The sequence below is a fragment of the Hemibagrus wyckioides genome, linkage group LG25, assembly GCF_019097595.1.
Source record: "Hemibagrus wyckioides isolate EC202008001 linkage group LG25, SWU_Hwy_1.0, whole genome shotgun sequence".
Classification (NCBI taxonomy): Eukaryota; Metazoa; Chordata; class Actinopteri; order Siluriformes; family Bagridae; genus Hemibagrus; species Hemibagrus wyckioides.
Window position 1 is genome coordinate 13,650,454 of NC_080734.1, and position 13,191 is coordinate 13,663,644.

A 13,191-nucleotide genomic window follows, 5' to 3' on the forward strand; every position below is an offset into this window, starting at 1 on the left:
TGTTGGATTTTTCGCATCCTAACTGCAATATATATATGGCTGCTTAAATGAACCGAGACACCACTTAATCGATTGATTGTGTTCTGGCAAGGACTTGGAAAGCATCCTGCCAAAGACGGTCTCTAAAAGGAGCGTGTTCTTTGTTTTAAAGCGCACACCATGTAGGAGTGGTGGAGTGGGAGGTGGCTGGCCTGTACTCTTCCAAAATATTCAGAAATTCCTTCTTTCTTTCTCTCGCTCTCTCTATCTACTTTGCTGCATTAGGAGTGTTTCAGTCGGAGACCAGAAAACCAGACTAAAGTACTGATACACTACACGTGTCTTTAATATTAATAGTTAAAGATGAAGGGACATCAGTTGCCAGGAAATCTTCCCTAAACCTAAGGTAAAAGTGAAAACCTTCAGAGGCTATTGAGTAAGTCACCCTTGGGCGCATCGACTTCTAATTGGCCCAATCTTTAAGCACCTAAAAATATCTCTTCCGTGACCGAAGCATTCAGGGGCAGAAAAATGCTACCATCAATTGTCCTTTCCTCCATTTCATGGGATGACACACAAAAGCAACATAGCCCCTGGTCACAAGAAAGAAAATGTTTGGTGAGGTAGTAGAACAAAAAGAGAAGGACAAGCAGAAAAACATTTAGATCACCATGAGAAAACTGAAGACAAAATTGAAGAGACATGTGAAGCACTAATTCTAGGTTTGTTTTTATATTTATATAATTGTGCTGGCTGAAAAAATCAATTACAAATCTAAGCAACATAATATAATTCAGAATAAAATTTTATTATCTCTTCATTTTTTTTCATTTATTTGATGAATATGAATGTAAATGCAATCTTTCAGGTTTACAAAATAATAAACCATAAAAGAGTTTTATCAAGCTCTTATTACCTACAACAAAGATGGCTTAAAACTCATAAGGTGAGGTCAACAAAGAGGTTTCCACAGTGTTCTCTAAAACTTACTGGACTCACAACCTCTAAACAACTTCCCTTAGGAGCCACCTGCTTCAAATGGACAATTATCGCTTTTTGTTGACTGAAGATGTAGCCAGCTGTGACCGGCTAATTGCACGGTCAATAGTGTAATCAGTAGTATGGCTCAAGCCCTTCTTTCCCAGGTGAGGCCTGAACAAGTGGCTGTACTGAATGCCCATTTAAGGGGGAAGGGAGCACCAAGGGCCGCATATAATTGTTTACTAAAGGCCCGTGTAGCTGTCTCCTAGCAACCGCCCGGCAAGCTCCCAATCAGGTCTAGCCGATGCTGCCGTTTCAGCCCTGATTCCTGGCAGCCCAGACCGGCTGTATCTGCTTTGCCCAACCATGAAGTTAAGTCTCCACAAACCCAGAGATAAGAACTCTCACTTTCATTTCGATTGCATTAATGTGAACAGTCACTACAGATTACCACTTATATCTAATATCTGACCAGTGAGAGGATTTTAGGTCATGATCATACCACACCTCAATACTCACAAACACACGCACACTCACAAATTCACACTGCCACACACCTCTAAGGTTACATGTATCAGTTACAGTATCCTCTTACAAATATAGCTGTCCATTAAAGAAACGAGCCAGTTATTGGGGAAAGCATACAACTCTGAAACTCTGAACCCTCATCAAAGACTAACCCCTGGAAAAGCAAAGCACAAATTCAAATAGTGAGAACAAATTATCTCCTCCAACAGGTGGCAGAGTCACTATCCAAGCCTGACAGAGGCGCTTCATATCTCTTTACAATACAGAGGGGATGCAGTTACACTGGGCACACATCAATTGCCTTTCCGGATGCGGCAGAACTGGAGAACTCTTTCAATTACTGGATGTTATGGATTGGCCGGAACTGCACAAGTATCATGGACAGACTGAAGCACTTAGGCTGGCCTATACATCCGTACACAAACACACACACACACACACACACATTTCACACAAGACACAAAAGGGATAGACAGCTGGTTTTCTCGGACTGACCAGCGTGGGAAACTGGCTAAACATAACACAAGTTAGGGAAGGTACACAAAGCAAGAGAGCTATGATAAAACCCACATAATAGTTTGATAGTTAGTTACACATTAACTTACACATTAAGCATGAGGATGGGGGCAGGTGGAAAGTGGACCAGGTGTATTAGAGGCAAGATGTTTGAGTGGCTGTAAACAAGGTAGTTCAAGCCAGCATGGTCAGGGAGAGCTGAACGATTTCAGAAAGTCTGGGCATGTGGCCAAAGTGGACAGCCAATACTACACGGTGTGTTTGCTTTTTTTTTGTCGTTTCAAGGTGCGACATCTCGCTCATCTGATACCTGAGATGTGAATGAGCACCTCCTGTTTCAGATACACATAGTAGAGGAATAAATCAGCATCACTTAGTGCGTGCTGAGTTGATGTGGAAAAAAAAGAGAAACGCTCAGGTGTAGCCTACCAGGTGTGTACTGCTGCAGAATGATGGAAGCTCACTGGGGAATCAGAGACACGCATCCCTAGAGCGCACCTACACACATGCGCGCGCACGCACACACACACAAGGCGCAGCTGCACCTTGCTGAGCAAGAGGCATGCATTCACCTTAGAAGTCCACGAAGTATACTAGTGTACGTGTGTCACTAGTCACACATGACGAGGATTTCATTCAGCTCTTGGTTCACACACGCACACTCTTGCTGCGCATACTGGCCTCCAGAAGAGACCACACCGGCTAGAAACCTGTCAGACTTCCCCAAACGACGGATCCTGCCACCATCAGCTTTACCAGGCACGTCCGAATAATAATATTAACAATAATAATTTTTTTCTTATTACATCAATCACAGTCAGCGCGCACTTACCGGCCATGCAAACTGGAAAGGGATGACGATCTTCCCGGCGTCGCTGATCTTGTTGCTGTTGCTCTTAGTGTTTTTAAAAGAGAATATATTTCCACCCAGCACGCCAGTAGATCCGCTGCCGAAGTTGCATTGGCCAGTGGTGGTCACCTCGCTCTGATACTCCTTTAAGCACACTTTAAAGTACGTGTCGCACTCGTCGCGCGTGCACCGCTGGTCCCGCGAGTTGCGCGCGCCGTCGCAGCATTCTCCGTCCCACAGCTCCCCGTTTACATTCTCCACGCTCATCAGCTGCAGCTCGAAATAGCCCGAAGCCCAGGACACCTAAAAATAACATCAAAAAGGAATACATCCATTACACAAAGGCCTTCCAAATGACAAACGCAATCATTTGCTATTAATCGAATTGTGTGTCTTTTTTTCTTAATCATCATTAAAACAGAACGATTGGCTGGAAACGGGCTCGTGTTTCCACCGCGTGCATATTACTGCTCATTGGTGCCTTCGCAAATTTTTTTATTTATTTATTATTTTTTAGATCACTTAGCGAGCTAATTATCGCACGGAATCTATGTAAAAATGTTCCTCTCTTCTTTCCTCTTTCAGCGCCGTTAAAACTACCAACTGTGCCTACAATCAGCTCGCCTTATTTCTCTGAGGCATGACAGGAAAATCGCGCCGGAGGAGTTACGCTGAAATTTCACACATCTGAACCCTGACCATCAAAATTGCATGATCACATGCTCCGAGCGGACGACTGCGTAATTCAATCATCGATCAGCGCGGACCGAAATGCAGCAGTCCCCCCAGAAAGAGCCGAATTAAGTAGCACGTCCCTGTCAACTTTCGTCTCGAGATCAGTGAGAATCGATCCGAAATCGCGTCGGAATTGCAGCCAGCTTCTCACCTTGGTCCACGTCGTTAACAGCAGGCACGCTACGCAAAGCCACTTGGTTATCCTCGCGCAATTCCACATGCCGCTGATTAATTAGGAACAAGCGGAGAGAGACGAAAGATGGGCAGCGGCCGATGACCGGCGACAGGATCCTCATCCGCTCCTGACATGCAAAAATTCGCAAGCGTGCTGTTTAGTGCGGCGACAGTCCAGCTACAGCAAACACACACTCACTCACTCACTCACACACACACGCGCGCACACACACTTCCTCTCCCTCCGTCAGATCACTCCACGGCAAATGATTATGTTTCCCAGCTACTGCACGCCTGGGGCCGAATCGACTGATTGGCAGCCGGATAAACCACTCACCAATCAGCATGCATACGTGTGCCAGAATGTCGTCTCTAAGCCAATCACAGAGGGCAAGGCGGGGCTCTTGAAATATTAAAAAAAAAAGGAAAAAAGGGAGAGAGAGAGAGAGAGAGAGAGAGAAAGAAAGAAAGAAAGAAAGAAAGAAAAAACGCTGCTCGTGCCACCACAGAGGTGCAACGTTTCATAATTATTAGCGAATACAAACACACCTAATGTTATAACATTGCGGTCCGTAAAGGTTAATTAGGATAAATTTCTTAATGAACGCTTGTTTATTTATTTATTTATTTATTTTTCTCAGAATACATTATTATTAATTTAGTGTCTCAACAAACACGGGGACGTAAACGACACACTAACCAGAGGTAAACAGCCGAGAGGTAAAAGGTTGAAATCTTCATATATGAAAATATCCCGTCGTTTTATTTTATTCCTCTGTTTTTGTTTCTTCAAATCAACAAGAGAAGGCAAGTCCTGTAATATCTCTATTTATTTTCTTTTCCGTTAGACGCTGGAGTGGCCGGAGTGACGCAGCTGAGGTCGCCCTCTTTCGGACATTCAGACCTTCTCCATGACTCAAGGGCTGAGGAGTTCGTGTGTCTCTGCGCAGAGAGAGTATTTACATCCGTTTATTAAAAAAAACCTTATTTATTAACTACATTTTATATGTAGCTATACGCATTGACCTTTTTATCAGGTGAACCTGGTACATAAGGTGTACTACTGGGAAAGGAGGCACTGGCACTGAGCAGAAATATTGACAGTTGCATCACAGTCCAGTGGTCATCGAAGTTTAACATTCTGTTACAGTGGTGGAAATCACAATTCGCCGTTATTATGTTAAGATATTATAGTTATTACGCCCCCCCACACACAGTACACATCAGGCATAACATTATGACCACCTGCCTAATATTGTGTTGGTCCCCCTTTTCTGACCCATCATGCACTGTGTATTCTGACACCTTTCTATCAGAAAAAGCATTAAGTTCTTCAGCAATCTGAGCAACAGTAGCTCGTCTGTTGTATCGGATCACACGGGTCGGCCTTCGTTCCCCACGTGCATCAATCTGTGACCCTGTCAGCTGGTTCACCACTGTTCCTTCACGGACCACTTTTGATAGATACTGACCACTGCAGACCGGGAACAACACATTTTTCCTGCTTCTAACACATCAACTTTAAGGACAAAATGTTGACTTGCTGCCTAATATATCCCACCCACTAACAGGTGCCATGATGAGGAGATAATCAGTGTTATCCACTTCACCTGTTTTGCCTGATCGTGTATATTAGAAACACAACAGCACTGTGTAAGGACACAGGACAGTGTTGATGTATCACAGTACAGACATGACATAAGAAACATGATTTAATCCAAACCTCAATAACAAAACAATGTCAGCTTGGACCTATTGTGTTTTGTCAGTAGAAAGTTCAGGAAGAGAAAACACAATAACTCTCACTGACTGTGTTGCCCCAAAGTATATTAATACCTCAGTATCATACCCATATGTGCTTTTTAAACATCCTTTTCCAGATCTAATCACATTTTGTTGTTATATTAAGCTTCACTATTGTGGAAAGCACTAGAATTTGGAGACTGAGTGTGTGGATTTGCTCAATCAGTCACAAGAGCATTAGTAAAGTAAGGGACTGATGTTGGGTGAGGAGGTCTAGGGTGCAGTCAGTATTCCAGTTCATCTCAAAGGTGTTCAATGGGGTTGTGGTCAGCAGTCGAGACACACATCCCTCACAGTTAAGTTCTTACACTCCAGACTTGACAGGCCATGTCTTCATGGGGCTTGCTTTGTGCACAGGAGCATTGTCATGCTAGAAAATGTTTAGACTTCTTAGTACCATTGAAGGGAAATTTTAATGCTACAGCATACAGAAACAATTGTGTTTTAAACTTTATGGCAGGAGTTTTGGGAAGGCCCAGTTATGGGTGTGATGGTCAGGTTTCCACATGCTTTTGGCCATATAGTGTATGTTCATTAAAAAATTGTGACTCCCTGGAGTTTACATTTAAAGGGACCCCTTGCTGCAAAAGCACTTAAGAACACACATCTTACAGTGTATGGTGGTAGTATGGGTGTAACAAATGGAATATCATTGCTCTCTATCTGACAGCTCATTTTTTCCTTTCACAATTTATGTTCATTGTCCTTTAATTGTTCATCAATGTCAGTTTCTGACCACAGGACCACTGTTGGCTTGAAAGTTTTGATTAGTGTAAATCCAGAAATAATACTGAGATGTTTAAACCCAGAAAGTGCTGCTTTTCTTCATACACCCCTACCAGCAACACACACACACACCTCAAAGCTGATAAAGATTCACCACCTAAATAATATCTGACCAGTGGTAGTCCTATGATGGCCTTTATTTCCTCTGGTAGGATCAGGAGATCAGGAGATTGGTTAATATAATGCTCATAATAACAGATGGGTTAGGTTCAAAAATATCTGCAGATATATGGTATGTTTACATGATTATTTGTTTGTTTGTTTGTTTACACTGTACATCATTTGTTATTTGCATCTCATGACTCACCAGACACAGCCATTATTTTCTGCTTTGATACTTGATACAGGCATTAATTACCACTTAAAAGGCATTCATTTCAACACAATCCAACCATATCCCTTTAAAGAATGTACAGCAATGAACCTGTCCATGGACAGCTAGAATAGTTGAGAGCATTAGCAGTTCTGGAGTGAGGCTGTAGGTATGTATTTACATTATGGAAAAATGGAGGTAATCTGGCCTGACATTTTCTTTCCCGCCACTAGACATGGCATAAATAAGCTCATGGCTAAAGCAGGTAACAGCCTCATTTAAGTCTAAAACCTTGGATGCTGTCATAGCAGCCTACTTCTAGCCTGATGACAGCTGGAAAGCTGGGTTAAAAGAGGTAGGAGTTCTGGGTGCACATTGCAAGAGAAGATGGGGGAGTGTTGGTCAGAGGCAGAGGTGGGCATGGTGGGGGAGGTGGCTCTCAGGAAAGGTAATGTGGATGCCTCTCCTCATCCATATTTCATGGCTTTCCTTTGGAGGCCTCACACAAAAAACATATATGCAACCAAGTCTTTCCTTTTCATGCCTAATCATCGCCTTGACCCACTTTAGCAGCTCACACTCATTGCTGACATCAGCCAAGACAGTTAATGATAAGGCCAGCCAGGACAATGTTATTAAAAAGGTGCTGATTAGGAACTTTGCAGCATATGCAAAAAAAAACAACAACAAACAAATAAACATATAGCATAAAATACCACCTTACAGAACAGCATGCTAATCAATTCCTAGGATCTGTTGCCTTGTATATATTCTCTGCTACTCTCACTATTGTATGGCACCACTATATTTGCTGCAGGGGAGTCTGGTTTCCATAGCGATGGCTCTGTGATTGTCTCTACTGTAAACCAAGCTCACAGGAAATTAATAGTGATATGATAAGGCCTCGCAATAATGACAATTTATTAATGCAAATATCACCTGACACTTTCAGCCCTACAGCTGGTGCATGTGCCACCTTGGTACAGGTGTAATTTGACCTGGAGACACTGGGGACATATTCTTGTAGTCTGCTGAAAATCTTGTAAAAAGCTTTTTGTCCAAACAGTTTTTAAAACCTAAGCAATATGTTTTCCAGTAGCTTACAGATTAACTGTGCTAGCCTCCAACATTTTACATTTGAAAGGTGGGAGGAAATGGCAGAAGTGGAGTGGGAACGGGGTGAGTTTGAAATGTGAGTTATGTAAGTTGTAATTCAAAGGAAGCAAACATTGAATTTGATATCCTTTTTAAATTTTTTGTTTGTTTGCTTGCTTACATTTAATCTCGTAATGATGTTTCACACATACAAGTGGTTATTGGTTGAAATTGAGTCATTAGCTTGTTTGCTCAAAGAAGCAAATATATCATTTTCACACTTAGATACAGTCATCCTACATAAGGTAATCTTATCCAGAAGGTTCACCAAAACCATTGTGATTTGATTCTGATGATTGAAAAAACATGGATTGTGGGCTGCTTTGGTTGACCATTGAGGTTGGGTTGCTAAGCCTTTATTTGTCACAGACACATTACAGCATAGTGAAATTATTTCTTCGCATATACCATCCTTGGGGTTTGGGGTCAGAGCGCAGGGTCAGCCATGATTCGGCATCCCTGGAGCAGGGTGGGTTGGGGGCCCAACAGGGCCCAATGGTCAGTGACCCAGAGCCTTAACCACTTGAGCCACCATTGCCCAAATATTTGTATACTGAAGTACATTTCCTGTAAAGGTGTCTCTGTAAAATAAATGAATAATTAAAATGTTTTAAAAAATTTATAAGGGTTTTGTTTTTCCTGTTTTCTTGGATTTAATTGACTTAAATTGAACTTTAGATTTCTCTCACATTTTCAGTGCGATTGTAAGCAAAGACTTTCTTTTTTTTTACCAAAATCTTTTGCCAATAAAATGACCAAAATCTTTCCAAAAGCATCCAAGAGTCTCAGAAATAACGTTTTATTTTTAGTAATTTAAACTAAATTAATTTAAATATATTGTTTAAATTTTAAATAATATATCAAAACATATGGTAGACTGCTATAATTATGGACCCAGAATGAAATTTGTAGTCTGAGTTCTTGCTTGTGAGTTCAGTTCAATTCCAAATTTAGAAACCGTTAGTAGTGTATTTTATGATTGTTACTATGTAAGTCAATTTCCACAAGTTTGGCTATGTGTTACCTGTTTCCCGCAAGCTTTGGACTTTTTTTGTTTTTTGTTTTCATCCAGTCATCATCCATGTCTCCAGCATTTTTCAAAACAAAGTTACACCAATAAATCCTGGCCTCCTGGTTCACAGACACTGTCATTACATGAGCCCAGTATTATAAGTTTCTGTCTGGCATTCTGCCTTCACCCACACAAACCCTTATAATGTTACGGTCATAATTGTTTGTCGCGTCCTTCCCTCTTTCTGGTTGAAAAATGATTTTGCCAACTTCGTAATTATACTCTGCTGCACAGGGAATCTTTGGGATTGACATGGATTTTGGGAAAACTGCACTGAAATTACTGTGTATAAAGCCCCCATGAAACTTGGCAGGCCAGTAGCTTAGCTCTGAAATGACTGGCATTAGACCCACCCAGGAGCAATACACGACTTTCATCAATCAGTGTGATTTACTGCTAAGTGACTCCATGCACGAGTCCGAGCCTGGCAGAATGAAAGAAAAATAGTCAAAATGCTTACAACAGCAAATCTTCAATTGCAAATCCATCAACATGGAAATATCAGTCACTACAGTGTGTGTGTGTGTGTGTGTGTGTGTGTGCAAAGGCAGATCACAGTGGCATTAATGTCATTGTTTCTGCTTTGTTTTTGAGTTGTATTTCTGGCTAAACCAGAGGAATTGACAAATCCAGTTTGGTTCCTTGCCACCCAGCCTGGGGCATTTCACACACTGCCAGTGTGACTGACACATTCACAATTCTGCAATGCGTCCAGAAGGTGTAGCACATTTTACTAAAACACTTTACTACATCTATCTCTGACTGATTTGCACATCCGTGGCCCATGGAATAAAGTGTAAAATTTTTGCTCCAAATGCTCATGGTTTTCAATATTACAGACCCATAATGCACAGTGATATACTGTGCTATATATCTAGAGGGAAGTGTAGACACTAATTCAGCTAAAGAAAAAAACAAAAAAACTAGTGTGTTTAGCACCCGCGTTTACATTTCGAAGGTAAATATGAGGAAGTAACAAAGCATAAGAAGAATCTGACTGTTGTCAGTTCCACCTGTTCCACCTGTGACACACGATCAGCAACAATTGTGCATTTTCCTATGACATTAAGAATTATGTTCTGAGGTCTCAGTCAAGAAGTCTTCACACCTTAACTTCAACTTTTCTGCCTAGTGAGCTGGTTTTATGTGTTAAATGATGGACTGCATGTGTTTCTCTCCATTACTCCCTACACTGTAACTGCATATTTGTAGTGAAGCAGAACATGAGGGCACTTAACACCTGACCATGCTGTGGCTGCTCACGCCCTCATCTTCGCCTGTGCATCCTTATCTCTGCGGAAACATGGCTTCCTCCTGCCCCAAAGATCACAAATCCTAGGAAGGTGTGTGGCGAAGAGCGTGCATGTGCAGTACACTGGAGACTAAAAAATACAGAAGAAGTCAACCTTAATGTGCCCTGTGAATTAAGTGAAAGAGTTCTAGATAACAGGACTGTGTCACTGTTGCTATGTGGACAGTCACAGAAATGAACTGGAACCCTTGACGTTCCCTTTTATTGAAGAATACAAAGAATATGATGATGATAAGAGACAAGAAAGTAAAAGTGAACAAAGAAATCACTTTCAAAAGGAAAAACATGATCTTTAGAGAGACAGCAGATGCACTGATATCTGAGAGTTATAGAAACTTGTTTGGACATGTTGTTTGGGTAAGTTTCAGGTTAGTTGGTGGAGTGCTTTGTGAGCTGAAGTAGGTTAAATTGTCCTGGCCAACACTGAGGCAACACCAGTACACTGTGACACACTCCTGGCCTTTCCCTCAATTCTTCTCTCCACAGGAGCAGGTGCAGATCGCTCCGCACAATAATCTTTACAATTAGAGCTTTTACAATGGGCCCAATCAACCTTGACTCCAGGGCCAGCGAAGGGTCATTCCACAGTTTAGACAAGCTTAGCCAAGGGTTCGGATGCACCAAAACAAGCCACGAGAGAAGCATGTTATGTAATTTTTTTCTTATCTAGTGCAATTTGCTTAACCTATTGTGGATTGAGTCTGTTATGTGAACTAAGACAGACCCCATTTAGTTTCACAACGTGATTATTTCATTATGTTCTCATACAATCGAACGCAGACGTTTGTATATCCTTCATACAAAATAACCAAGGCAAAGAAATGTAGATTCTAGCCACAAGGCATCAGTGTAAAAAGAACAATCGGTAAATAAAATCAGTTTGTAGTCTCCTTCCCTGAATGTATGAGGATGAATGAATGAGTATCAAACTGCATTTATTTTTTATTAATCATTAAAAGTGAGAGGGGGGGAAAAAGACTTGTGAAGAAACAAATGTCTAGCTTTTACGACAAGGACTAACCTATTTTGTGGCCATTCCACAACCTAACTATAAACAGATAAAAACATATACATTTAATAACAATGATGATTCTGATTGTTCAGGTGTTTCATTCATTTTCTTACGTCAGCAGTGCTCTAAGAGTCGCTCTCATTATGTACTCGTTCTACAGGAACATTTTTGCACAAAAACTCGTATGGCGAACACTCCACATAAAACAGACATAAAGAACATATACAGTCATTCATATAGGGAAGTTTTCCATGAGGAGATTTTTTGGAATGAGTCTCCGGTGCCAGTGCTTTATATCATTCAGAGGAACATCTTTTCTTGATTTCCTCTGAATTTCTTGATTTAATGACATGCTGTAGGTGTTGCACCTAGTTTGTGAAGAAGTGTGTGATTGTGTGAGCGGTAATGTTCTGCCATACACAGAGAGGGTGTGTCCACATGCATCCACATGTGTTCCTGGGTTAGGCCCCAGATCCACCATGACCACTGACCAGGATAAAATGCTTAATGAGGATGAATGAATGAATATCAAGCTGCATTTCTTTTTTGTGTTAATCATCAATAGTGAGAGGGGGGAAAAGAAACAAATGTCTAGCTTTTACGACAAATTGTTTTCTGTTTTTTTGCTGCGAATAATACATATGTTACTGAAGAATAATCCACTTCATAACGGTTAAACATCACACAGTGCATTGATTATTGTCCTACAACAGCATGCCCCATCATTTGTTATTCCTTACATAACGTGTGTCTCCACAGTTCACGCTTGCCTTTAGAACTGCGTCCAAGCTCTCTACATATTCTCTGAGCATTTGGATGATTACTTTTCAGTATTCAGATTGCCTGTGTTCTTCCTGTTGCACTGTTCTAATCACGCTCTCTTTTTTTTTTTTTTGACAGATTGCTTGGCAAATCTTTGGCTGCTTTTCTTAACGTTTGGCATCTGTTAATAATAAAAGCGTTTACTTCTTGTTTTGTTTTTTAGACATAATTTTCTGTTGATTTTGCCTCATGGTTTAGATTGTTTTATTGGAACACACACACGTTTCACTCTTGGACATTTTTTGTAAATAGATATGATAAAATCTTTTACTTATATCTATTTTCAAAAAGCACAAGGTTGAAAACTTTTGCATTCAACATTGAATGATTTATTAATATTTCTCAGAATCCCTATTAGAATTACTGATGTGCAAGGTGTGCATTTGTATATGTTAATGTGTAATTTGCTCTAGTTAAAATGTTCATAAGTCCACCAAAAGAGGCACAGTGCCTCCATTTCATGTAGCTTATTGAAGAGGAGAGAGACAGATACTTGCTTATGCCATAGTTTAGATACCGTTTCTCAGCGTTTTACTGAGATAATGAGGAACCATTTATTTTATCGCTTTCATTCAAGAGTGAGTAAGCAGCCACAGAGTGCATCATATCATAAATGCATAGTTTTAGTAGACATCATTTCTCATTTCCCATGATTTTGTATTTTCTCTAAAGATACGTTTGTAATGCTTAGTAGCAGAAAACTACATTATTTGTACTCTCCTTGAGAAATTGCAAAAAGAAACAGCAAAAAAATGTACATAAGGCTGCCCCTGAGCTTGTATCTATAGGAATGCAAGCTTGCACACACAAAACACATCAACTCTTGTCAAAACTTGAAGATGGTATTTTTACTGCCACACACTGAACACAGCTAATTTTAGTAAGAGAGGATGTCCGTCCTGCGGATGACATCACACGCCAGGCTAAAGGCGGCACATCGTTCACTCTTCTGAACAGCGTGTTTGTAACTCCACGTTTTGGCTGTCCCACAGCAATCCCATGCACTTATCCAGGATATCCTACTACAGAACCACGATGGTGGCTCTCCTGTCTGCTGTGTATGTTTGTGTCCTCATTCCAAGCTCGACATCCGTCCTGTGGTTCAGACAGAGTTCAGTAAGTCAAAGTGTATAAGGGCACATGAAGAACACCA

General features: G+C 41.0%; 1 protein-coding gene across 2 annotated transcripts in view; it reads right to left on the minus strand.

Moving 5' to 3' along the window:
- The window catches only part of jag2b (jagged canonical Notch ligand 2b), a 37,999-nt gene extending 33,962 nt beyond the window's left edge, over positions 1 to 4,037 (minus strand). For both annotated transcript variants that reach the window (XM_058379012.1, XM_058379011.1), the window contains exons 1-2: positions 3,741 to 4,037; positions 2,837 to 3,157 (exon numbers count right to left, since the gene is read on the minus strand). In XM_058379012.1, the coding sequence (XP_058234995.1) occupies positions 2,837 to 3,157; positions 3,741 to 3,809 (390 nt within the window). In that variant the 5' untranslated portion in view covers positions 3,810 to 4,037. The remainder of the gene's footprint in view (positions 1 to 2,836; positions 3,158 to 3,740) is intronic.
- Between the last annotated feature and the right edge of the window lie 9,154 nt (positions 4,038 to 13,191).